The sequence below is a fragment of the Heloderma suspectum genome, chromosome 4, assembly GCF_057233095.1.
Source record: "Heloderma suspectum isolate Gila_16-S chromosome 4, 16-S_ref, whole genome shotgun sequence".
NCBI classification, from domain to species: Eukaryota; Metazoa; Chordata; class Lepidosauria; order Squamata; family Helodermatidae; genus Heloderma; species Heloderma suspectum.
Genome location: NC_139461.1, coordinates 133,328,220 through 133,355,364, shown reverse-complemented (window position 1 = coordinate 133,355,364; position 27,145 = coordinate 133,328,220). Strand labels below are relative to the sequence as shown.

Sequence of the window (27,145 nt, the reverse complement as noted above, 5' to 3'; positions counted from 1 at the left end):
AAATATTCTTGAATTTGAGATTGATATATCCCCTGACATAATGGACCACCTTTAGCTCAGGGTTCAGATTCCATGTAAACATGTGAGCCCTTCTCATCATTAAACTCTTTGTTTCATACAGAAACTGAGTATAATATACATATTAATACAAAAATATGAATATTAAAACAGAAAAGAAGAAGATGAAGAAAAGAGTAGCCCTCAATGTCCTTCACTGTCTTTTTATATCCAGCTGGTACAAAACCTGGGGCTAAATCTATCACAAAAAGCAGGTAGGCAAAATGCTCAATTTTCTTCCCTCTCTATCTCCTTTTTCCTGCCTTTTAAAAGTTTTTCTTTTCACCATCAATAAGGTCAACCTGCCCCCTGGTTTCCTAGCAACCAGTCTTATCTTCCTCCTGGAATGCAGATTTATTGTTATGGCTAAAGCACTCTCTCTGTTCTCAGAAGCTATCAGCAGTATAGCCTTGCTGCTTTCTGACTGTACAGATATTACAGAGGAAAAAGGAGGGTAAAATGTAAACACAGCCTCTGCTCCATCACGGACTTCTCTCCCGCTTCCAAATAAGCCAACTGCTGCTTGTGTCACTGCGGTATCTATCATTATTAGCTGGACTCAATGGGGAACATGATACATCAAATGGACAGTAACCAGGTGTAGAATGATGTGCATGCATATGTGAACTAGGGATGTATGAGAAATTTGTTTTTGCTCGTAAAACATACACACATGCCCTCTGAAGCTCCGAACATGAACACGAGCATGTGTCCACTGAAAATATTTGTAAATTGTGAAATACATGCTCACGTTTCTCTTTCCCAATTCCCAGTTTGATCTGTGCAAATTTCCTAATTTGTGCAAATTTCCCCTGAAGACTGAATCAACCCCGCTTTAGCCTATGGAGGAAAGTTGCACAAATGAGGAAATCTGTGCACATTTGGGGAAACTTGCACAAATCTCCCATTCAATCACTTCTCGATTTGAGCAAGTTTCCTGTCTGCGCAGAATGAGCAGTGCTCGCAAATGCAAACGGGCATAGGCATGAGACGAGTGATGAAACGATGTTCGGAGAATCCTAGTGATCTCAAACATGGCTCATTCGCCCAGCCCTAATGTGAACCAACCATTATCTTAGAGCCATGCGGTCATGTGTTACCCTTCCCAAAGTAGGCATTGCTGTTTCTTAAGAGATGTCAGAATCTTACTGCGTGCAACATTATAATTCTGGAATTCCCTCCGTACAAAAAGATTTAAAAAGACTGATGTGGAGATAAGCAAATTTTTCTGTATAGGTATTTGCTGGCTGATGCTGGCCTTTTAAGAGGATAATTATTATTTCTGAGACTGATTTTATTCTGTCTTTACACATACATACATATATTCTTATAAAGTGTTTTGTAAACCACCTTTCCATAAAGATAGAAAACCCATTGATAAATTGTAAATGTGAGTACAATTTTATACAATTGAGTACAAATTTGAGCAGGCCACTTTTTCCTTACAACCTATTTAAGAGGAAGGCATCCATAGACTAGAAAATCCCGCCCACCATCCTTCAGTGCCAGTTTGTCTGCAGCCTAGCTCTTTGCACTCCATTACCAAGCGTTCTTGGTTTATTGTGGACTATCATCTCCCATTACCTGCCCTGTATTTAATTTTTTTTTAAAGGCCTGAGCTGAGGATCAAGATAAGATGGCAGTTAAGTAACCACAATCAAAACAGTACAATCTACTTTCGGATTTTAACACCTGACATATTTTCAGGCAGCTTCCAAAAAATACCTTTATCCAAGAATGAAAATGATTTTCCCCCAATACATTATAGTCCTGTACCTTGTCATAATCCAAGTAGTACTGATCACAGTCTTCGACAAATATCTCCACCGTGCTTATTAGCTCTCCTCTGAACTTGGGCTGTAACGCTACCAGTTCATTCTGCACTTCATTTGCTCGGACCAGCAGTTTCTCCCAGGTGTAACGCAGCGTGTCTACCTTTTCCATCTCTTCTTTTGCCACCAGTAACTCATACTTGTTTAACATTGCATAGGACTCCTGCCAAGACAAAGCTTGTTATCTATGACCATCAAAAAGTCTACATATAGGTATGCACATAATGAAACATTCCTTTGGGAACATCAAGATCAAAATCACACTGGGTGGTCCTGCCAAAGATGCACGGGAGCTAGGCTAGTGTAAAAGGTATTTTAAAAATCAACGATGACATGGAGTTTTAAACTAGCTAGTTCATGTTTCTCAACCAGATACAGCTTATATTCATAGCTCATCAACACGCCACTAGAGATGCAGTGAGTATCTAGAATGTTTGGTTTTGAGCATGAACGTATTTACAGCTGTGGATACATGCCCTGAATACATGTATTTCCCAACAGGTATGGCAGATCTGCAAAAAAAGTGGTGCTTTGGTGCACAAGTTGTTGCACAATTAAGCCTGGGCTATACTGAGCAATAGCTGACACCCCAAGCAACAGCAAGCTCATCAGGGCTTTGAATGAGAACTGGATGAGCAATAGAAAGCTGGTCGGTGTTTCATATGGAGAACTATGCACAATTAAACTGCTTCTCCCCCAGTCAGAAGCAGTCTATCTATCTATCTATCTATCTATCTATTTATTACAAGATAAAGGATATGCATATATGTGCTTCTGACAATAAATAAGGTCTCCATGCCTTTAAACAAATAGTGAATGGTATGCCATGACTCAGATCTGAGTTAAGCTCCAAATCAGAAAAACCCACATTTGCAAAAATTGCATATCGACTTGTTCAGATAAATGCACTAAAAATCTGATGTCACTTTTCAACAATGTAAAAATACAAGGAAGGTTTCACACATCCCTACATGTTGCTAACAGTTAAATTGAAACCGTGATGAACTAATTGACATCTCATCTCAATCACTGTTGGCCAAAATGACTTCAGGCCATCCTTTCAACAGATTCTGCACTATTAGTTGAAGGGTTAGCAAGCATTACCATGAACATGCAATAAAGGTTGGAGCCATGGAGAAATATATGAAAGGCTCATCTATTCATTTGTTTGTAAAAAAAAAAAAAAAGTGGGATGGAATTAAAAGTGAGAATCTCATTCTTTCTCCAGAATCCATCACTTGGTGTCAACGGTTAAGGCAAGAACCAACAGGCACAGAGCCGAGCCAGTAAGATCCAATCAGTTTTCGTGTGAAATGTTATTGTTGTCTTGATGCTCTTAAGCTGCCTTGAATTCCCAATAGGGGGGAAAGGTGGGGTATAAATAGAGTGAATGAATAATAATAAAAGAGCAGAACAGACTGCGACAGAACCGCAGTTGTGGGCTAGGATGGGGGAACAGACACAATTCAGTGCCAGAGCTCAGGGCAGGTGACTGGCACAGGTTCCCTTTCCAATTACCTCGATTGGTCCCACTTGGAAATCTACGGGGATCTGTTGCTCTCGGATCTCTTTCAGTGCAGCCATAGCTATCCTTATATCATCCAAGTCTTTAATCTGACGGTTCAGCTTCTTGCTGATTTCCTCTACAAACGTAAAGATGTTTTCCATCTCTGTCCTGTAATTCTTGTTACAGTGACGTCCAAATGCAATCATCCAAGCCTTGGTTTCGGTTGTAAGGGCCAGCTTTAGGTCCGCTACGGGGGAAATTCAATCAGTGACAGTTGGTTAAGGAAATAGTGCTAAATCCCTTCCTGCATCCATTTTTTCCCCTTCTTTCCATTCCACAGGGTTGACAAAAATGGCTTTATGATACATTATAATATATTTCATTAGAACTGACAAGAAGAGCAAAAGGAGAGTTATAGCACATTTCTCTGCATGCCTACTCGGAATTAAATCCCACTGAGTTTAATGGAGCGTACTCCCTGGTAAGTGTGTACAGGATTCCAGCTTTCTTGTTGCTTTAAACAGTGTCCTCAGACTGAGAGCAGCTAAACAGAATTTGCTGACAACTGAATTCAGTAAATTACTGTACCAGTAAACAGCGCAACAGTTCCCACACATATGTATTCAGGCTCCGAGTTAATTTCAACTTCTAAGTGTCTGTAATACAGGATTTGGGATTCAAATTCAGACAGCAATGGGGTTTCTTTGATGAAGTCTTCAATGGTTTCTTCTTTCTCCCTCTGCCAGATATGATGGTAACATCTGAAACGTTCCAAGGCTGCAAGGACTTCCTGAAACATGAAGAAGTTGATTGTATACAGCCAATTCCATTGCAATATTTTGCCTCATACCTAGCAAGGATGTGCATCAGATTCAGACAAAGTCCAAAGCCCAGACAGAAGCAAGTTGCTTCATTCCAGCTCTGCTGGTTGCCGAGGCAAAGCAGGCTTCCCTCTGAAGCTAACAGAACAGAAGCTGCCCCAGAACAAAGTTTTATCAATGCCTCATGTTTCGGAGACATACCAGACAACTCTAAAACAGGCTATGGGTACTGGGTGGTTTGTTAACCATCCCAATAACCCACCCTAGCCAGGTCCACACGTGATGACAAACCGCAGCATGCCCTTGGCCTTGGCTTGTATTTTAAAAATGGCAGCCAGTGCCGAGACAACTCATGGTGGCTTGTCATTACGTGCAAACTAGGTCTCTGTGTCTCCAAATAGCAACTATTGCTGTCATTTCTCTAAACCAGGGGTGGGCAACTTGTGGCCCTCCAGGTTTTCCCATCAGCCACAGCCCCCACTAGGCCCCATCAGCCCTAGCCAGCATAGCCAATGGTGAGGGATCATGGGAGTGGGAGGCCAAGACAGCTGGAAGGCTACACACTGTCCACCCCTGCTCTAAACACTGCATGGGAAGGGGGATGGAGGGAGTGTGGCTGAATGACTGACATAGGGTCAGTCCAATCGTTGTGCTTTGGGAGAGGGCAAGGACAGGGCCACCAGGCTTCACCATGAAACACACACACACACACACGCTGGTTTCTAATCATTGTAACTCCATAGCCCCTGCACCTACCCTTCTCACCTGGGGACACCTCTAGGACGTGTGCCATGTTCATACAAATCCCCTCCCTCCAAAAAACCCACAGAAGGAGGGAAGGGGAAGCAAATTAATTCCCCACCCACAAAACTGCAGGGCTCCCCTTCCACATGAACCACCACTACCCTTCTGAAACTTTGCAGGTATCTTACTTAGGGACACCTCTAGGCTGTCTGTCATTTTCAGAATAACAGTCTACAAGGAACACAGGACGATAAGCATGTCCTCCTTAAAAATTTGAGGCTTGTCTTCCATACCCCCACCCCCACCGCGCAGTGATCATTCTGAATCTTGGCAGGCTTGATCCCCTCAGGAGGGGCAACTATCCCTCCAATTTTTATCCAATTCTGCCCACTTATTAAAAAGCAGTTATCAGCAGCTCTCTCTCTCTTTTTTTGTAAAGATCAAACTATAAAGCCACATAGCACACAAGACCCTGTACCTATTTCTCTGATATTTGGCAGGTGAAATCCCGTCCTGAGGGGCTACTATGGCCATAAATATCCCATTCTGACCAAGAAGAAAAAAAATTATAGCCATTTTGGGATTTTCCATGATAGTCACTGGGAAAGATGAAGCACTGGATTTCTGAACCTCAGCTCGGGTTCAGTACCGAGTTGAAGCAGACCAATTCTGAATTGGTCTGAGCAGAATCGGGCCATTTTCTGAAGCACAAAATCATGGTCAGAGTTGAAGTGGGGGGGGGGGGAGGCCTGTGCACATTCCTAATACCTAGAGAGAATATTCAGGAAGTGTCAAGATTGGGGCCTCCAGAATGGGGGGAAAACCCCAAACATAAAGTTACTAACTAAAAATTATGGCTGTTCTAAGGGCTTCTTCATACATTATGCAGCAGCAAACATAGCTGGGAGCACCAAACAAATACTGGCTCACTGACCTGTGTACTTCTTATGACACACAGAGACAGAAACATATGTGTGCCATGTGTTAACAGTTTTAGGCTTAAGAAAATGTTGTATGTACCCATATGGGTATCGGGGGGATGTAATATGTGAAGCAGCCTCAAGTCATACAGCATGTTAATTGTTCTAGTCAACCCTTGCAGCCTCTCCTTGATTAAATAACCCCCTTTTTCTACTTGAACACTTTGCTTTTTCTGTCAGTCGCTGCAGCAGACGAACCCCTCTTCATCTTTCTTCCTCTTGTTCTTTCCTTTTCATCCTCTGCCCTGTGACCACAGCCCTGCCTATAACCCTCTCCCGTTCCAATTTGGGAAATTCCAGCTTTCCCTTTGAAAGGCAAGGTTCCCTCTCTACACTTCGCTTACCCTTTTGGTGGAATTGATAGAAGTACTAAGAACAGACATCAGTTTAATGATTTCCTTATTCTCCGAAATGGTCTTGTAGTAGTTCTTGCTTTGGATAGAAGGCAAGATCAGGGAGCCTGTATCTGAAGCAGTATCTGAAAACACACATACACACACAATTACAAACATTCCACTTATACAGTAGGCCTCAGAGGGGCAAAAAAAAGTAAACCTTCCCTAAAATGTTTTTGATCTAGATTGGGTTTCAGTGTGTCTATGTGACAAACAGCCTAAAATTCCATGTCAACACTTATGCAATGTATTGATGTTAAGTTAAATAAAGGGCTCTGGATTGGATAAACGGCTTTCCTGAGAGCTTTTTGAGCTTCTGCAGCTGACGGTACATTACACTTCACACCAGGAATTGAGTAGCTTCACATATTATAGCACAAGGGGACTAGCTTATCTGCTTTCACTGCCTTGGTTGGAGACTTCAACATGCTTGCAAGAGCCCGCATATCTGTTATCAAGAACATTTGCAAACTTCGCTTGTTTGGTGTCCTAAGTTATCACTAACCTTCCTAAGCTAAAAAAATAAATAAAAGTACAGAACTCTCCAGTTATATTTAAAGCAAAACAAGACATATACTATCATGCACAGGACTCTTTTTAAATAACCCACATTCAAAGGGAGTTCCTTCTCGTTTACCACTCTTTTGCTTCTGGCCGCTGATGTAAGATGGTCTGCACTCTCTTTGGAATTCCAAAACTGGCAGAGGAGGACCCAGGTGCATTCCCTCTTCAGGAATGTAAGTGAATGGGTGAACTGGCCCTGCCCCAAACAGCTAGTATGCCTCTTGCACATCATTTTATATAGTCTATGTTGGCACTGAGTTAGGACTGAGAGGACCTAGTGATAGGTTTAAATGACACTCCCAAGCATGAAAAGAGGGCTTTGTGTTGCAATCACTCTCCTCCTTCCATATGTCTTCATTGTTAGTCTCTTCCCTTTCCTGACTTTGTGCTCTGACTCAGTCCATAAATCTGAGGTGCTCTGGCTCTGGAACTTGCATATCAAACTTATAATGGGATGAGAAATTATCTGTCCTACATTCTAAATGGAGGTGCATTTCACCTGGAAATCTTTTAGTGTATTTGTCCAGTGGCCAATTGCTACATCAGTGCTGTAGTGTTACATAGCAGTAGACAGACTTCGGGTGCTTCCTTACAGAGGGCTCCCAATCAAAAGACACTGGGCTGGTTCGCACAATCACTGCAGCCCACTATGGCTTATTTAAGCCACGGTGGGTAGCAGTGCATGTGTGTGGCCATTTTGAATATTTAACCCCGAGGGAGAGCTGCCGTTGTTTGTTGTGTCATACTAACCCAGGCATCAGAGTTGTTTGAGAATTCAGACAACACGACACACCATGGCCACCGCACGCCGAGGGTTGAAAATTCAAAATGGCAGCCCGCACATGTGCGCAACCCACCATGTTGCAGTGGGCTGCGGTGATCATCATGCAAACCAGGTCACTGTGTAGCTATTACGTGTTTCCATCCTTAACAGATGGGCAGGGGGACAGAAGAAGCAGTGGGAAAACATGGGATGATTACAGGTTAAAGAAATCTGGACCCCCTGTAATATTCCATGAATGAGGCAAGGCAACTGCATAATAAAAGCCTTGTCTGAACATACCTTTTGTATTTAAAGCCTAACAGAGGCAGTATTCATGCATAAATAAATAATGAAGGGTCAAAACATTACCACAGATGTTTCCAACTTCATTTGCTCTCATTTCGTTTTCAGAATCGCTGTCTCCGTCACTTTGTAAAGCAGCCATTTTTCTTTCTAGCATCTTTTTCTATGCAAAAATAGGGGGGGGGAAAGATTCTGCAATATTGAAAACTGAATGTTAAGTTATCACAAAAGCTCTCAGAAACATATACCCACATACCTTTGATAGTCTCTCCTTACTCCATTGGCCAACTCCTTTCATGATGCTTACAATACTGTCCACAGCTTTGTTGAGTGTTTGCTGTACTTCGTCAAGGGTTGGCATCATAGCAAAATGTGGAATAGAAAGGATAACGCTAGCCTTAAAGATGGGCTGAGCACTCTGTTTCTGCTTGGAGGCATTCTCAGTATCTACATGGAAATGCAAAAATACAATCCTTATTACTCCACTTATTGACTCGTGAAGAAAAATAAGATCTGTGTCTTCCAAACATGGAGAGCATATTGAACAATGAGCACAGGTGTGTTCTACACTGTGTCATCTCATTTCTCTTTAAACAAACACATCCTGTCAGTGCAGATGTGCCTCTAACAACGAAGGATTGTTTAACTATAATCTTCAAGAAAAAAACTCATTAAAAAGTATTTCCAATGTATTCTTCTAGTTTGAAGCAAACTTTTCCTTCAATCTGTTTGCATTCTATTTCTGAATGAAAGGCCCAATGTCCAGGAAACACTAAATCTGGAGGTTCAGTCCACCTCAATTCACAGCAGAGCGAGTTATTCTACTGACGTCAAGGGGAAGTGGGTTGGGTGCCCTACGCCTTCTCTCTGTCCCATCAGCCAGGACAGCTAGGCTGGTGAGGATGAGGGAGAGGGCCTTCTCTGTGGTGGCCCCCACTCTGTGGAAGGCCCTCCCTAGGGAATTCCGCCATGCCCCCTCTTTAATTAGCTTCCATCACACACTGAAAACTTGGCTATTCAGGCAGGCATTTGGGGTGGGTTAGGGTATTTTTAAATAATGTTTTAATGTATAATTTTACTGTTTTAAATTGTACCATTGTACATCTCCCAGAGTGGCCGGGTGACCGGCCAGATGGGCGATTAAGAAATTCAATCAATCAATCAATCAATCAATCAATAACCTTAGCTGCTCTGAATGATCATTAATGCCTGTCTTGTGCATACTACTAGCTTGTGAAGCACACCCCTGTAGGGAGAGGCAGAGGATGGAATAATCAGCAGCAATGGTTAAAAAAAGAAGACGATATATATATATATATTACTATATATGCCCAAATGTCCTACCTCCCAGCTGCTATGCTCACAACATGGCTGCATCCTCCTTGATACACGCCACATTTATGGCATGGCTTCATCACCACCATCACATAGGGAAATCAAATGGATCAGCTGGGCCTGTCTTTTATGACAGAAAAGTTGCTGCAGATGCCTTTCCAGGGTATCTAAATGTAAGTGACCAGGCTGAGCTGGTCTTACTTAGGATCAATCAGTACATTTTCAACAGGAGACAACTGGCCTGGCTGTTCTATTCTCAACTTAAAACAAGCCAAATGTTATAGACTTTTGTACACCGAACAGTGCAGTCTCATCTATCATTACCATTATCTTGCCCTGAGGGGATGGGGAAAGACGACACAACTTGATGAGTTGCCACCGCCTAGCTCTCAGTGGCCCCTCCCTCCCTCCACTGTCACCAAAAGGGCATCTGAAGAAACATCTTGCCCTGAGGGAATGGGAGAAGAAACAGATTAAAGTTGAACTCAAAAGAAGAGAAACGGCAGAGGAGAAGAGAGAAAAGAGGAACAAACCAGCCCGGAAGGACACTAGATGCAGTGCAAAGCTGAATTTAATTGGTATATCCCCAGCCACGTGGGCAACTGAGTCAAGTGTCACCATCATGCAATTTTTCCCTCCCTCCCTCCCTCCTCCTTTCCTTGTGTCTTGTATCTTTCTAGACTGTAGCCCTGAGGGCAGGGACTGTCTAGTTATTAATTCTTGTAAGTCACTCTGGGAGCCTTTTGACTGAAGAGTGGGATAACAATGCTTCAGATGAATGAATAGATTACCACCACTGCCAACCTCCATTAAAAAGAGCTTGTTAGTGTATGGAATGTTTAAATTAACCCTAGTTTTGAGGGAAAATGTTATGGCCAGCTGCTTCTGCTGAACACAGCAGAAGGAAGAGAGTTGTTGTTGTTGTTGTAGATTTCAACTGTTCTTTATTTGATTTCTCGTATAATACATGTACATTATCTATCTGTACAACTTTATTCAACAAATGCATAATAAACTGTACAACAATTTACCAGTTATCCATGCTATTAACAATGATAAGATATACATATTTTATTCTTAAGAACAAATATATAACCTAAAAGTTCTCTGCAATTTTTTATGTTTGAAAACATGCATTACAATTTAATACATATACCTTCTTATTTGTTATTTTAATCAAGTATAGTACCTTCTTGAGTTCTATGATAACCACATTGTAGTAAGAGGGAACACTCCATCGTTTCTCTGCATTTGTATAAATGACAAAACTGTACCATTCTTCCACAAAACTGTCCTTTTTTCTTTTGCTAACTGAATATTATTTGTCAATTTTTCTAATAACACAATCTGCTATACTCTGTTGTACCATTCTTTAAGCGAGATTCCTTTTAGATATTTCCATTTGCTGGCTATCAACAGTCTAGCTGCAGTTGTTAGAAATCTTAGAAGGCAGGGAGAGAGTCGTTACCTAAGAAGCTGATCATAGAAGAGGCCTGGATGCGCTTGCGCATGGTCTCCAGAGTGTTGCGAGTGACCTTCAGAAGAGCATCCACATTGCGGTGACTGAAATGGGACAGCAGTTCTTGGGCTTCTTCCTCCAGCATTTCCATCTCCTTCTTTTTCTTCTTAGTTAAAGGGGAAGACAATCCTGTTGAAATCTGGCTAGCAGTGTGCGAAGATGCCAAGGTGTCCAATACCCCTTCCTCTTCTGCTGCTGGGAATAACCATTAATGGATTTAAGAACAGTAGCTTTCTGGCCAGCCATTAAGCCAAAACTTAGTATTATTTTTAGAGATGTGATGCCTTACAGATGCAGCTCTATATTCACCATTTTACCTTATAGTTCTCAGGGGTGAGGATGCCTCATGAAACTGACCATTAGCTACTCCACACCTTCCATCAGCATGGGAGCTAAAATTAGTCTGGCAAAGATTGCTACAAGACAAGAGGCAGTTCTACAGTTTGCACTATATCCCACACGGAAGCATTGTTCAGTGCTCCATTTCAAGAATGGCTGTGGGGATGTCATGGATTTGACAAAAGACAAAAACAGTTGGTCTAGAGCAGGGCTGGGGAACCTCTTCTATAGCCCAAGGGCTGAATTCAATTTTGGAGAAGCTCCCAGGGGCCACATTCTAGTGGTGGGCAAGGCCAAAGGCAAAAGGGCTAGGGCCAAAACTACCAGCATGTTTGAGCTTAACGCTCTTACTGCCTTGGGAGCAGCATTTCAACCATATAGAATGGGGGGAAAGTGTAGAAAAGCTGAAAAAAGACCAAATGATCCATGGTTGGGGGAAAGGGGGTGGGGCCCGGGGAAGGGGGCATGGTAATCTTGGGAACCCAGGAGGGCTGGACTGGGGTCCCAGGAGGGCCAGATGTGGCCCCCAGGCCTGAGGTTCCCCATCCCTGGCTTAGCATTTCTGAGCAGACTGAGAATGGTTACTGGAGAAATTGCTAATTCATCTCTGTCAATACAATGAAAGATGCCTTGTTATGAAATAGCAAGCCAAGAGCAACTGGAAATGGTTCATAAGAAATAATTAAGACTTTGGATATATGAATAACTGAAAATATGTATTCTGTTACGAAAGACACAAAGCAAGTTTATGATGTGTTCTGTTTGACCTGTATAAACAAATGAAAGTAATTAACAAGGGCGAAAGAATTACTTAGGACACAACTCTATCCATCTTTAGACAGTAAAAAGTCCTTCAACTCCCAGCACTCTGGAAATGCTGGGAATTGTAGGATTTTTTTCTTTGTAAACACGGATAGGATTGCCTTCTCAGAGAATGTAGGGTTCTAAACACTAATCACACCCATGTCAAAAGTTTGCTCAGACCTTTCTTTATCTGATAACGTTCATAAATAAATGGGTGCTAGGAAAACTGTTTGGGAAGCTATAGAACTGATATATCTATGTTTCAGTAAGAGAACAGTAAAACTACATAAATTTAGAACTTATCTTACCCAGGAGATTAGATATATAGAGACATGGATATCACACACACATCCCCTTGCTTATATTTTAATCTTATAGGAATATTTAGAGACAGTGAAATAGGGAGAATGAGAGACTAATTGATGGGACAGCTAAATAATGTTAAAGATGATTCCAACATGCTGTAATTTTGAAGAACTATATAAAATGCTGTGATTTTGGAGTAAGGCAGCTCTCTGCAACATGAAGCTCTCTGGCCTATGAAGCTGTCAGCTGATACAAGCTGGAGTAAGATTCCTTGAATTCTGCAAAACCCTCCTATTCAGTCTTGAAATTGGTAGTAAGTAATGTTTAGGAAACCTGTACAAGGGTCAAGAAGCAACAGTAAGAACCAGACATGGAACAACCAATTGGTTCCAAATTGGGAAAGGAGTACGACAAGGCTGTATATTGTCGCCCTGCTTATTTAATTTATATGCAGAGTCCACCATGAGAAATGCCGTGTTGGATGAATCACAGGTCGGAATTAAGATTGCCAGGAGAATTATCAACAACCTCAGATATGCAGACGATACCACCCTAATGGCAGAAAGTGAAGAGGATCTAAAGATCCTCTTGTTGAGGGTGAAAGTGGAGAGTGCAAAAACTGGTTTGAAACTCAACATTCAAAAAACGAAGATCATGGCATCTGGCCCCATCACTTCCTGGCATATAGAAGGGGAAGAAATGGAAGCAGTGACAGATGCTATTTTCTTGGGCTCCAAGATCACCACAGACGGTGACTGTAGCCATGAAATTAAAAGACGCTTGCTCCTTGGGAGGAAAGCTATGGCAAACCTACACAGCATAGTAAGAAGCAGAGACATCACCTTGCCGACAAAGGTTCGTATAATCAAAGCTATGGTTTTCCCAGTAGCAAAGTATGGCTGTGAGAGCTGGACTATAAGGAAGGCTGAGCGCTGAAGAATCGATGCTTTCGAACTGTGGTGCTGGATAAGACTCTTACGAGTCCCCTGGACTGCAAGGAGATCAAATCAGTCCATCCTAAAGGAAATCAACCCTGAGTGCTCATTGGAAGGACAGATACTGAAGCTGAAGCTCCAATATTTTGGCCACCTAATGCGAAGAGAAAACTCTCTGGAAAAGACCCTGATGCTGGGAAAGACTGAAGGCAAAAGGAGAAGGGGACGGCAGAGGATGAGGTGGCGAGATAGCATAACCAATGCAATGAATATGGACTTGAGCACACTCTGGGAGAGAGCACAGGACTGGAAGGCCTGGCGTGCTATGGTCCATGGGGTCATGAACAGTCGGACACGACTGAATAACAACAACGTTTAGGAAACACTATTTTTTAATCTAAGGCTGTTTTTTTAATTTATGTGTTATTGTATATGTATGAATAAAAGTGAAAAATTGATTTAAAAATTCTTCCTTGCTAATTCTTGTAAGAAAACCCTAAAGTAAATCCACCAAACTGGTGCTAAGTATGAGTTCCATTGGAAGAACCATTTTAATCAACTATAGATAGTTAACTGGCAGGCCTGGGGATTATCTCTCTTGGATTCTGCCTTCTTTAAAAGTGAGGAACATAGCACTACTGAAGTCAAGTCCTAAACAGGGAAAGCAAAATCTAACAAGAAGGGACCCACTCCCCCATTTCTCAAGTTGTCTGCCCAGATACTCATGTTGATGCTTTGCTACTGCAAGGCAGCTAGAACATAGACATATGCTCAGGGAATATAGTCTCCCAGGTCAAGAGATAGAAAACAAGTATACGCTGACCAAAAATAATATACTGCAGTCTGGGGTGTGGAAGACCCTACCTTTAGCAGAAAGAGGTTTGGAAGTTATGGCCTCTTTCATAGTACAGTTCTATGTTGCTAGCAGATCTGTACCAAACAAGGTTTGACTAAAGGAAACACTGACTTATCTCTAACACATGTCATGCGACCATTAAGCCCCATCTTCTGAGTGGTCTGAGGGTATTAGATCTTCTGTGATTTGTTGGGGGATCTCAGTATATCACAAGTCTTACAGTATGCAGAAGTGAATTAGGTGATGGTGCTTTAACCTTAATGGTTGCCAACTACTGTTAACTTCATTGGCTTTTGTGGAGGGGCACTTCAGGCTTGGAGCTTATTTCTTGCCAAGACTTTAGATAAGCCAATTTAGGATACTCCTTGATTGGCTTGACTAAGGTAGGCACTTAGTGGTGAGAAAGTATCTGCATATGTCCAGAATTCCCATGCTTTGCATATTTGCACATGGAAGACTCCTATTATTTCAGTTACAGTAGAGGACACATAGGTCATGAACTTTCGGTGATTGTAGCTTACATACTACCATTTGGAACCTTTTGCTCCTGGCTTATCATGACATTCTCGCTGAAACAGCCTCCCGGATCAACAAAGATACTTTATACAAGGTGCTAAGGTGATACCCACACATAATGTGCGTAAGTCAGCATGGCCGAATTTCTCAGTAACAAGCTTCTTGAGCATCTCAGCTTTTATGTGTATGTTTCTAAAGAACAACTTTCTAGCCCTTATGGTTGCAGAGATACACTTGAAAGTATGTGTGCAATGCCTCATCAAGTCTCAGAAACTGGAGCAGCAGCTGAACAAGAAGAGGTAGGTATTCAGGGCCCCACTTAGTTCCTTGATCCTCCCCTTGACTAGCAGAATTTATACAAAAAGTTTCAGATTTGCTCAATTTGCATTATTTATACAGATTGCACAGTTTTGAGGGGCATAACGCTGATTACCTTGGGGCATAATTTCATTTCATTTTATTTGTTAGCACAGATGCACATAAGCCTGACTCTGCTACTGTTTAATAAGGCATACAGAAAAAGCAATAGACTGATTGCCAGTCCTTACCTTCATTAATTTCCTCACTTCTGCTTCCACTCAAAAGCTTCTCATCAGTATCCCCTTTGTACTGTGCATCCATGTCTAACAACATGTTGATAAGCTCATTTGTTGCTTCCTCTACTAATGAGCTTTTCAGGTGCAACATGTATGCTCCCTTAGTACAGAGTTCCTGAAAACAAAATGTGAAACAGCCAATATTATTTAGGTTTAATTTTGGTTATTGCAATGCCAGCAACAAAACAGACAGGACCCAGCCAGTGATGTGGGGCCCAGAACATTCTTCCGTGCTTTATTTTCCATGGAAAAATTTCTGTTTCGCAAGTTCATTAGTAAAATGAATGTATGCCAATTGCAAATATAATATTAGGCAAGCCTCTCAGTTTCAAAGTTGTAATTAATGTTTTTCAGGTGATTATTCCTAGCAAGTGTGTGACAGACACATATATGTCATTGAAAGACATATACGTCTCAGGATGAAATCGAACTAATACATAGTGAAACTGAAGGTGCCCCACAACCTCAGTGGAACAGAGTTGAACTCTGATGAAAGAGATGAGTGGTTGTCAGCATATCATAGAATAGTAGGGATGGAAGGGGTCTAGAAGCCCATCGAGTCCAACCCCTTGCTCAATGCAGGAATCCAAGTCAAAATATCCCTGACAGGTGGCTGTCCAGCCTCATCTTGAATGCCTCGAAAGTGCTTCAGATTGTTAAAACTTATGAGTGTGTCAATAGTTTTCAGTACCTTTTTTCTTAAATTTAAATAATAATGTAAGGGAAGTACATGCTATTCTCTTAAAATCTGTACAAGTATTCCAATAAAAAATTCTACATATTACAACATTTAAACCACATTAAGGGTGCAATCCTATACACATTTAGACAGAAAAAAGTCCTACAACTCCCAGCATTCCCCAGCCCGCCTTAAGTGTGCCTTAATTGTTTTCCTTTTATATTTCAGGTCAAATACTTGTGGTGTATAGGAACAAAGAATTAACGTGGGGTACTTTTTTTTAGCTTTGTTGTTTACTAAATACAAGTAACATAAACATGCTAAATTAGATCTCTCTGGAGACTCTTTGAGCCAGAGGAGGCTTCCATCAGTGGAATGGGGAGAGAGGTGATTTTCAGCTATTCCCCTCCTTCCTGCAGCCTCCCCGCAACCCCATGCCTCCTCCCACACTGTTTCTAATGGTCCCCAACCCTCCGGTGCAGATTTTGGGGATGCGAGGAGATGGGCTGCTGGAGAAGGACAGTCACTGAAAATCACCTCCCTCTCCATTCCACTGACTGAATCCTCCGCTGGATCAAAAAACCTTCCATCAGCAGTGGGACAGCAATTGCATACAACCCTATGTATATAATTTCATATATTTGTTAGTTACATTTTATCCCACCCTTCCTCCAAGGAGCACAGGCCAACGTACATGGTTCTCCCCCATCTCTGTTTCTTTTCACAACCACCTTGTAAGACAGGTTAGGTAGAGAGACTGGCCCAAGTCACCCGGTAAGTTCCATAGTTGAGTGGGAGTTATTTTGAACCTGGGTGTCTCAAGTCAGAGTCTATCATTCTAACCACTACAGCACACTAGCTCATTATATACTGCACTGCAGTACACTTAGCTTTCTTAAAACTACTTCAATGTATTAGCCATGTCCTGTGATGTGTTTACAATAGCTAAAGTAGGGAGTGGCTCTTATTGTCAGGCCAGTGCAAACATTCAGGTATGTTGTTTGACCTCATCTCTTCATTTCTCGGTTTGCAGCTGAATGTATGAATGGACTCACTGAAAAGTGTTGTGTTTTAGGTGAAGAGAGATCTGTGCTCTCTGTCTGTGCTATTTGATCTGTGATGACTCACTCATACATTCAAGCCACCACTTGATGCTGAAGACCTGTGTGTATGTGTGAGCTAGCTGCATGTGATTTGTTCTTTCTCCACTTCTATCAATTGTATTAACATGCTATGGATACGTACTGCTTCTTCTTTGTGTGTGCTTGTATAGTAACAATTCAAGAGCAGGTTACTGCAATTAAGAGTATAGAGCTGCTTACTGCTGGCAAAGAAAAAGGAATCAAACTGCTTTCAACTGATATTTGTATTTTCATAAACAGAAAATGAAACTCAATTCTAAAGAAAGGGAGACAGCAATAAATCTCTCCCCAAACCCAAAAGCTTTTAGATGTCTGTCAGGTAGACAGACAGACAGACAGACAGACAGAGAGACAGACAGTCCCAGGTCATAGTCTGAAGGCACATGAGGCAACCACCTTGCTGAAGCTAAGCAGGTCTGGGTCTGGTCAGTGCTTGGAGGGGAGACCACCTGGGAACCACATGTAGCCACCTTGAGTTCCAAAATGCAAGAAAGGCGGGGTATAAATGTAATGAATAAATAGATCGATGATAGATAGATAGATAGATAGATAGATAGATAGATAGATAGATAGATAGATATCACTCTGACAGAATAAATGTAAGCAAACATATCCTCACAAAGAACTTCTGCTACTTGTCTAATATTAACAATAAAGGTTGACAACACAACTGGGAAAAATATGGGGGTGGGGGCACTCCTATAATTTTCCAAAATATTGATTTGAATCTCTTAAAACTACTCAAAAATGAATTATCCCATAAATGATGTGTCGCTCCACACTAGAATAACTTGGTACTAAGGATCTGCACTGCATTACTAAGCACTGCTCCTGCCCCCACCTTTCCCCATCTGGTTCCTCTCTTAATCTGCCCCAAAGTGGATAGGGAGACATTTTTCTCCCTCTCTCATCCAGTGAAGCTGAATGGTGGGAGATTCAGGACAGATAAAAGGAAGGACTTCTTCACACAGCACATAGTTAAACTATGGAATTCGCTACCACAAGACCTAGTGATGGCCACCAATTTGGATGGCTTTAAAATTGGCGGGTTGGACAACTTCCTGGAGAAGGCTATCAATGGCTACTAGTCCTGATGGCTATATACTACTTCCAGTATCAGAGACAGTATGTCCATGTACATCAGCTGCTGGGGTACTTGGGCGGGAAGGTGCTCTGCACTCATGCCCTACTTGTGGGCTTCCTGTGGGCAGCTGGTTGGTCACTGTGCGAACAGAACACTGGACTAGCTGGACCTTGGTCTGGTCCAGCATGGTTCTTCTTATATTCTTGTGTAAGCTTAACCATAATATCTGGGCTTCCAGACAGCGCCTGCCTCTGCTGCAGCCCCTTTGCCTCTTTCTACCTTCTCTCTCCCTGCACTGATCTGCTTCACCACCCCATCCACCCCCACCCCATGGTGCACATGGAGAACACTAACACCCCACTGTAGCTGCCTGCCTGTCAGGGTGGAAACTGAGCCCAGAGAGCCTCAGAGCAGTTCAGATCCTGAGGAGGAACAGCTATCCGTGGGAGAGGGGCCAGCTCATCCCTCCCAGGCTCAGCACCTGGCAGAGATTCCTCCTGCCAGCATTTCTAAGATAGATAGTGACCCTGGCAGTGAGGGAATGCGGGAGGGGGGCTTCTTAGATGCTCGATGCAGACGCAAAGAGTGACGAGCGATGGAGGGCGCGGAAAGGAGGCGTAGCGCCCGTTTGGCACGCAAGCAACGGCCGCCTCCCAAGGACCCAAGGGAAAGAGGGAGGATCTCTCCCTAGCCCCTAAGTTCTGGGTCTTCAAGTGACTCTCTTTCAAATGGGGATCAACTGACTACTTGAAGCTTAGGTCACTCTGCTGTTCCTTGCTTTAGTCGCTGGTGATTAGCATCTGAAAGAGTCATTAAGTTGTAAAAGGATTAAAGCATTGAAAAGAAATCCTTTCATCTGTGTCTTGAGTTGGCTATTGGAATCTACTGGGAGAGGCCGCCAGAGTGCTCCTGACACTGCCCACAGGCTGTCGGTTGTCACCCCATGTTGCCAAAATTCCTATGTTTGCCTCCATTGCCTTCACCTGTTTGGGTGCCAAACCACACTGGGGCACTTGGCATAAGTAGAAGCCTTGCATTGCCTGGAATGCCTGCTCTCCTCTTCTCCTTGCCTGTTGCTTCTCTGCAAAGGCACTGCTGCCCATTTCAACGAAAGTGGCACTGGTGGCCACTATGCTCACACCCTGCTCCTGCCCATTTCGGCAAAAGAGAGAGAGACAGACAGACAGACAGACAGACAGAGACAGAGAGAGACAGAGAGAGAGAGTGCCTACATGATCTTACATATGCACACTTCAAGGAAAGACACCCTGCCCACAGGTTCCTGCTTCTTCTGCCTGCCTCACTGAGAAAGGGAGACATTGTGACCAGAAAATGCTGCTGTCTGCTTCAATGGAAGTCTGGCTATTGTGACCTCTTGCTGCTGCTGCCTGCCTGAAGAAGACAGACCGCCATTGTGACCTCTTGCTGCTGCTGCCTGCCTGAAGGAGACAGACCGCCACTGTGACCTCTTGCTGCTGCTGCCTGCCTGAAGGAGACAGACCGCCATTGTGACCTCTTGCTGCTGCTGCTGCCTGCCTGAAGGAGACAGACCGCCACTGTGACCTCTTGCTGATGCTGCCTGCCTGAAGGAGACAGACCGCCATTGTGACCTCTTGCTGATGCTGCTTGCCTGAAAGAGACAGACCTCTTGCTGATACTGCCTGCTTGCTTCAGTGAGAGGCTGATCATTGTGGCTCTATGCTGATGCTGCTCTGCAAGATGGGGCACTGTAACCTCGCACTGATAGTACTTGCCTGAGAGAAACAAACACATGCCCACATGTTGCCAATGATATTAATGAGAAAGATACCTTTTGGATACTGGACAGGGGTTTCTTAACTTTCTTTCTCACCCTCCCATCCACTCAAATGCAAGATTTACCTCTTCTCAGGCAAGAACTACTGTCCACAAATGGTGTATAGGGCATGGGATGAGCGCCCTTCAACTCCTGCTAGCTAACAGTGATAGCATCTCTCTGTGCTATATCTTCCTGCTGTCTGCCAGTCATTTCCCATTTCAGGGAGAGGAAGTATCAGAGAGCCAAAACAACAAGCCACAACAAAAAATCGAAAGAACTAAGACAAGTTCAGAGCTTAACTAAAATGTTACCTCCAGGTTACCCCTATACTGTACACAGACACCACTTCTAGAAGAAATATGAGAACCATAATGCAGGACAAGCAAGGGGGTAGACGATGGTTTGCAGTGTGCAAGTCAATGACTAGTACAGAAAGAGGAGTTTTACAATGACATCGCCATGCGGAAATCAGTTTTTTTCTATTTCACACTTTAATGCTTATACTTCACTATAAAGTCACACTCTTTAACCAATAAAACATTTCAGTGGCTAGCAATCGCTTTTTACTGTAAGCATCATTATTAACCCGGAAGAACTCAGCCCCTATAAGAATTAACCTGCTATGGTGTAGTTCTCACTGAGGTGAGAAATCTGTGTCTGAACTGTCTCCCTTCAGACTACAAGTGGGGCTCAGAAGATATGAGATTCCTCTACCGCTAGCCTTGTCCCTGACATGCTAGTTTTCTAAATGCAGGGAATGTTATGTGTGTGTGGAAGAAGATGCGATCATGTGAACTGCTGCCTGCAATCTGAAGGTGGTGGAACAGCTCAGCTCAGACACAAGTTTATCCTCCCATTGAAAAGCAGGCCTATAAGATCATACCTTTGTCATGTGAAGGAACTGCTCACAGGTCAGCGGATCTTCTTCGGGGAGGTTGCAGAGAGGCACACTGCTCATTTCTTGAAGAACCACATTAATACGAAATTCTATCAAGTCATTCACTCGATCAAGCAGCAGCTCAAGGTCAGCTTGAAGGGCAAAGAGGAGTATGAGTATAGTTAGCAAGGGCTGTTGTTCAGTCGTTCAGTCGTGTCCGACTCTTCGTGACCCCATGGACCATAGCACGCCAGGCCTTCCTGTCAGTTAGCAAGGGAGATACTTTCAAAAAGCACTTTCCCCTCCTTTAAGTATGAATGCATTAGGGGAGTGTGGCAACTTTTAAAATCATCATTAACGAGTAACCTTCCAACACAGCAGCTGGACACGAGGCAGAGTTTTGTTTTGTCATCATCAAAAGATTCAGGAGGGCAACAGGAAATTATCAAACCCAATCACCCTTTTTAAGAAGCTTGGAAATGCAACGAAACTGCACAAGTTGTTTTGACCCACCCCTCAAAAGGCCGAGAAAGGGCAGTGGCTGGCACAGGACCTGAAACCCTGGTTGCTTCCAGACAACTGCAGCCTAGCAATATAGGGAAGGTGCGATTTGCAGCAGGGAAATAGCAGGCACATACATACATGCGAGAGTCACTTTTCCCAGCAACAGGAAAAGACGCACCTGCTGGAACTCTCACTGGGTGAAAAAGACACAGGAGGCAAAGGATAAGCACACACAAACCAGACCTTTTCCATTTCCTTTGCTGCGGTCTGGTCAGTGACTGGGGCTACTCAGCCCCATATCTAGTTTGGCCCCCAAGATATCAAATGCCATATCAGTGTGATTTCTCCATTATCTCTGAAGAGAAAAGGAAGAGGCTGAATTATCTGCAGTGATAATGACGGTCCTCCTGTTCAGGAGGCATTCCTCTTTCCTGAAGTTCAAAGTGTCTATCCCCCAGCATTTGAACTAGAGAGGGCAATGACGGTCAAACAAAAGGTGAACCTGGTAATAATTTTAGCTGACAGCTCTTTCTGCTGTCATTTAACAAGACCTCAGGAAAGTCAGTACTATTGGAGCTAACTGTATGCTATCAAGACTGAACGGTTCATATGCAAAGCCTGAACCACAGCCCCAGGGGGTTAATTCAGCTCTACGTTTGTGTGCTCATCATTTACAGTTCCACAGGGAAAAAGTCCATCTTCTTCCTAGGCCTTGGATAGTCTTACCAAGTTTATCCAAAATATGCTGTAAGTAGTTCTCAATGTTCAGGGAAGTCCAGGTCAGTGTAGTCATACCAGGCTGGATAGCATCATCCACTTTAGCCACATGGGGGGCCATTAGCATATGAAGGGGAGCTTGGATTTTGGATTTTACCCGCTTGTACTCTGCCAGCATCATCTGAAACGAGGCCCAACAAGAACTCTAAACACCAGAATAAGGCTACTGAGTTACCAACAACACGATAGTTTACAAGGTTCCTGTTTTTAAAAAATAAAGGTGGATGAGACATGGTTAGCAAAAGCTTAACTCATCATCATTGTACTTGTGTAACCGGGGGGAGGGGGATAGTATATCCAAGCTCCCCATTTTCTGTTGGCTCCATAATAACCAGACCAGGGATTAACTGAAAGTAGACTTTAATTCGGTCTCCAGGCTGTTCCAATGCAGAAGGGTATTACGCAAAAAGATTAAAAAGAAGCCTTGCAAACGAGGTGTTAAGGCAGTGAAGCATAGTAGTCTCCTGCATGGGACAAGGTATGTTCCTGATTCATTGGCTGTCCAACCAGTGACTGTTGCAGGTAAGTGCAGTGGGGAGATGGCCCCAGAGAGCGAGGCAGACAAAAAGGCAAGGGCTTCTCCCAGACCAGCCTTGGGGCTGGCGTAGTTTCACCCTCTTCCCATAAAATGGGGTGGAGAACTCAGAATGCTGGAGTAGATGGACCTTTGGACCAATCAAGCATAGTTCTTCTTATATTCTTAACTCCCTTAACATGGATCCAGCAGCTTGGTCCTGTTCTTCCAGCCTGGCTCTCTCCCGCAGCCACTCCCTTAAACTGTATGAGAGCTCATCACCCTCATCCTGCTGGTTCTCCTCCCTTCCCTCTCCCCCTACTGCTCCTTTGCCCCATCTTGCCTCCTCCTCTTTCATCCCTCCAGCCTCTCTGCTGGACTCTCCCCATTTACGCCACTGTCTCTAGTCTCTACTATCATTCACCACCTCTCCACCCTGCTAGAGCCTCCTCGTTCCTTCCTTCTGCCAGGTTTAAGTGTCACACCTTCTACACCTTAGCGCAGGGGTGTAGAATCTCAGGCCTGAGGGCCAAATCTGGCCCTCCTGGGGTCCGCCCCTCCAGTGTTGCCCAGATGGTCATGCCCCCTTCCATTGGCCCTACCTTCTGTCCCCTGACCATCAATCATTTGGTGGTTTCCTGGGTTTTGTGCAGGTTTTTTCCCCATTCTAAAAGGCTGAAATAACTCTCAAGGCTTAGTTACTGGCAGTAGGAACTTTAGGACACAATCCTATGCATGTTTAGATGGAAAAACATCCTATAACTCCCAGCATTCCCCAGCCAGCATGGTTGGCTGGAAAATGCTGGGAGTTGTAGGACTTACATGCATAGGATTGTGCCCTTAAGCTAAAACATGCTGGGGGGTGGTGTCCCACCCCTTTTGTCTTTGGCCCCACCCACCACTGGAATTAGACTGTCAGGGTGGAAACTGAGCCGATAGAACCCCAGAGCAGTTCTGATCCTGAGAAGGATCCAGCTCATCCCTCACAGGCACAGCAGCTGAAAGAGATTCCTCCTGCCAGCATTCCTGAGATAGATAGTGATCCTGGCAGTGAGAAAGTGTGGGAACGGGGCTTGCTAGATGCTCGACACAGACGCAGGGAGCGACGAGCGATGGAGGGCGCGGAAAGGAGGCATAGCGCCCATTTGGCGCGCAAGCAACGGCCGCCTCCCGAGGACCCAAGGGAAAGAGGGAGGATCTCTCCCTAGCCCATAAGTTCTGGGTCTTCACATGACTCTCCTTCAAACGGGGATCAACTGCCTACTCGGCACATAGGCCACTCTGCTGTTCCTTGCTTAGTTGCTGGTGATTAGCATCTGAAAGAGTCATTAAGTTGTAAAAGGATTAAAGCCTTGAAAAGAATCCTTTCGTCTGTGTCTTGAGTTGGCTATTGGAGTCTACTGAAAGAGGCCGCTAGGGCGCTCCTGACACAGACCCTCAGGCTGAAAGTGCTTCAACACCCCTGCCTTAGCCACTCTGCCCACCCTGCCTCCCAACTGATCCTCCACACAATGTCTGGGCCAGCCAGCAGTTTCCAGCTGAGCACTGCCAGCAGTGTCTGTAGCCTCCAGGGCTCACCACAAGTCTAGGTGTGGCACTTCATCTGACATGTGAGGCAACTGGGGACATCCATAGCCATTTCCCAGCCGACGATATATCGCCAAGTTTTATTGGGTTGAAAACTTGATCAAATTAAGCAACATATGGATAAATTCATCTGCAAATTCTGCGTGGCTGTTTAAACAAGGAAGGAAATAACTCAGTCAAAATCAACATTCCAAGAGATTCTTAAACAACATGGCTTTCATAACACTGTTACGTTAATGTGACTGTGCAGGAGGTCTTTTTTTACCAGGGGTATCAGGTTTCCTTTAAACCAGCAAGGTGACAGGCTCCCCCATCCCCCATATTTAATTTGCAATTGCTAAGGGACTTGCTTGCAAAGTCCTGGAGTTTCCCATAGATCCAACAGATATATCCAAGCAGGGCAAGAATACCTGCAGCTTGTTGAAGTTCTGTTTGTAGGAGTCGCATTTTTGCTGAAGTGCAACAGCGAGTGGCGGAATTTCTAGTCCCATGCGCGACATACACTCCGTTTCCCTTATTAAGGTGGGGATTGCTGGGTCAAAATTCACAAATATCTCTCCAGTCTCTGGAGCTTTCACCAATAACGATGCCTGAAGTCCCGCTTTAGTTAGCTGAACCTGCAGACAAGAAATGCTCCAGATGTTAGTTTCATCAAACACAAAACCAGCTCAAACTGGCCTTTTAAAAGACATTATAAACAAATGCAGCCAGGCTTAAAACATCTGACCAGCTGTGATGCAAGCCAATGTCAGACTCCTGCTCTCCCAATCAGCTGGAACTATTTTAAAAGAAGTTTCCACAGATGTTTTGAATATTCTGTGCCCTTTTATGAAACTCTTCTAGTCCAGATATTTGTGACCTGCTGATAGCGCTTGCAACAGCATAAAACTGATGGAGACCAGTTTTTGATCCTAGTAACTACAGCAGTAGCTTCCACGCTGATAGATGAAGCAATTTCTTAGAGTAGCCCTGGGATTCCTGCCTACCCACCACCACCCCGTATCTCGATTAAGCACTATTAAGCGCTAACTTGATTATCACAAGTGTCACAGCCACAGCAGTATTATTTTCTTTTACATATATTACTATTTATTCCATATATTGGATGATGCGGTGATAAAGCAAATTATATTAACACAGACTTGCTTGAGGATGAAGCTAGACACAGCTGGATGTGCCTAAGTCAGGAATGGGCAACTTGTAGCCCTCCAGATGTTGTTGGACTTCAACTCCCATCATCCCTCACCACTGGCTGTGCTGGCTAGGGCTGATGGGAGTTGCAGCCCAGCAACATCAGCAGGGCCACAGGTTACCCACCCCTGGCCTAAGCGAAGTCTTTTCCCTGCACATTCACTTGAGGAAGTGAGCCTGCGTGGAATATACAGCCACAATACCACCTTTTCAGCAGCGTGAAACCCCACCAGTAGAAGCTTCCTTAGTGTCCCTGTCAAGAATAAGAAGCAGCATCTCAGAAAGCTGCAGCTTCTCAGCAACAGAACAAGCCCAGCTCTGAACCAATGATGATCTTGGTTCTTCTCTCCTAGGGCATCCAGAAGCAACCATCTCTGTCTGTCATTTCAGTGCTGGGGGTGATGTGGACAAATATGTTGACAAATTACATGCACATTCTCACTTGCTGTATACTCAGAAATCATTGTTTATTGAAGGTCCCATATAGGAGGCTCCTTTATACCATTATAGGAGGCTCCTTCAGATCATTGGTCCATGAAGACCAATGCTATCTACACTCACTGGTAGCGGTTCTTCAAGGTTTCAATCTGGGTCCCTCTCTGCATCCTTTTAATTCAGAGATGCAGAGGACTGAGCCTTCTGCATGCACAGTGTGTGTTTTACCACTGAGCTAGGGCCCCATCTCTAGTCTGCAGCAATAAACCTACCCAGTAGAATTCTATGCCCCAGATTTAAGTAGTACCATCATCTCTTTACACATACGTAAAGTTGGAAAGCATAGCATTATAATTTTGATCCAATCTATCTTCAACAGATCGATATAGCAGGTCGCTACAAAAGGCACTCTGTCAGAAGTACCTCTTGATAATATTTTATCTTTAATTTGTACTTCTAGTAAGACTGTAGTTGCGCTGCTAAGCAATATATTGAAAGCCAACCACAGAATATGGAAACCAAACCAAGAGCAGCATGTGCGATTTGCCCAACACTTTTTAGAAAACTAGGAAGACTACTACAATAAATTAACTTGACAGCTATTGCATTTAATTGGCATTAGCAGCAAGACATGAAAGCAGCAAGACACTATGGAAATGTTCAGCATGCTACATTACCTGCTGAAGCCATCCCCTGTGGTAGACAACTTCAAATTCCAGAAGGACTTTAGCCACCCGATTATAGTTGTGGATTATGGGCTTCGCTTCTGCTGTCTGTAGAACTGTGGAATGCTTTTGGAAAAGACTCATGGGTTCCTGGATTCTGTGGAACAGCTGTCGTGCCCACAAGATTTTACCAGCCATGGGAGGGAGGTTACGAGCCAGTGGGGGATCGTTCTTCTGCTTGGAGTACAGCTTGGAGACCATCTCAATGTCATGGCCGTAGTTTTGAAGGATTATCTGGTATTTGTCATTGATGCCAAGGTTAGGGATCCCTAGCCTACAAAGAGGAAGCATCACCATCAGAAGAGGTTTATGAAGATGATGTTCAGTGCATCAGTTTTACCTTCAGAGAATCCTACAGTTTAAAGGGGCCTCAAAGGTTATCTAGTCCAGCCCTCATCAGAAGCAGAAATTTTGCTGCTACACCATCCCCATAGAATCATATTTCCGTCTTACTGCATGGTTCCAAGTTGGGCTGGACATAACTGGGTAACTGCTTGACCATGAACATAGCTCAGCTGAAAGAAGGTGTACATCTCCCATCACCTATTTTAGATTGTAAGCTTCTCACAGGAATGGACCTGTTTATTTTTTGTCTGTGAAACTCAAAGGCACCATGTACACTGATGCCACTGTATAAAACAACAACAACAACAACAACCT

At 43.7% G+C, this 27,145-nt stretch overlaps 1 protein-coding gene across 2 annotated transcripts in view; it reads right to left on the bottom strand.

Annotated features, from left to right (window-relative positions):
* DNAH5 (dynein axonemal heavy chain 5) overlaps positions 1–27,145 on the bottom strand; it is a 208,031-nt gene that overhangs the window by 133,457 nt on the left and 47,429 nt on the right. For both annotated transcript variants that reach the window (XM_084848148.1, XM_084848149.1), the window contains exons 14-25: positions 26,438–26,759; positions 24,545–24,751; positions 21,983–22,154; positions 20,759–20,904; positions 15,125–15,287; positions 10,770–11,015; positions 8,223–8,413; positions 8,033–8,129; positions 6,286–6,419; positions 3,985–4,186; positions 3,408–3,643; positions 1,834–2,052 (exon numbers count right to left, since the gene is read on the bottom strand). In XM_084848148.1, coding sequence (XP_084704274.1) covers positions 1,834–2,052; positions 3,408–3,643; positions 3,985–4,186; positions 6,286–6,419; positions 8,033–8,129; positions 8,223–8,413; positions 10,770–11,015; positions 15,125–15,287; positions 20,759–20,904; positions 21,983–22,154; positions 24,545–24,751; positions 26,438–26,759 — 2,335 coding nt within the window. The remainder of the gene's footprint in view (positions 1–1,833; positions 2,053–3,407; positions 3,644–3,984; positions 4,187–6,285; positions 6,420–8,032; positions 8,130–8,222; positions 8,414–10,769; positions 11,016–15,124; positions 15,288–20,758; positions 20,905–21,982; positions 22,155–24,544; positions 24,752–26,437; positions 26,760–27,145) is intronic.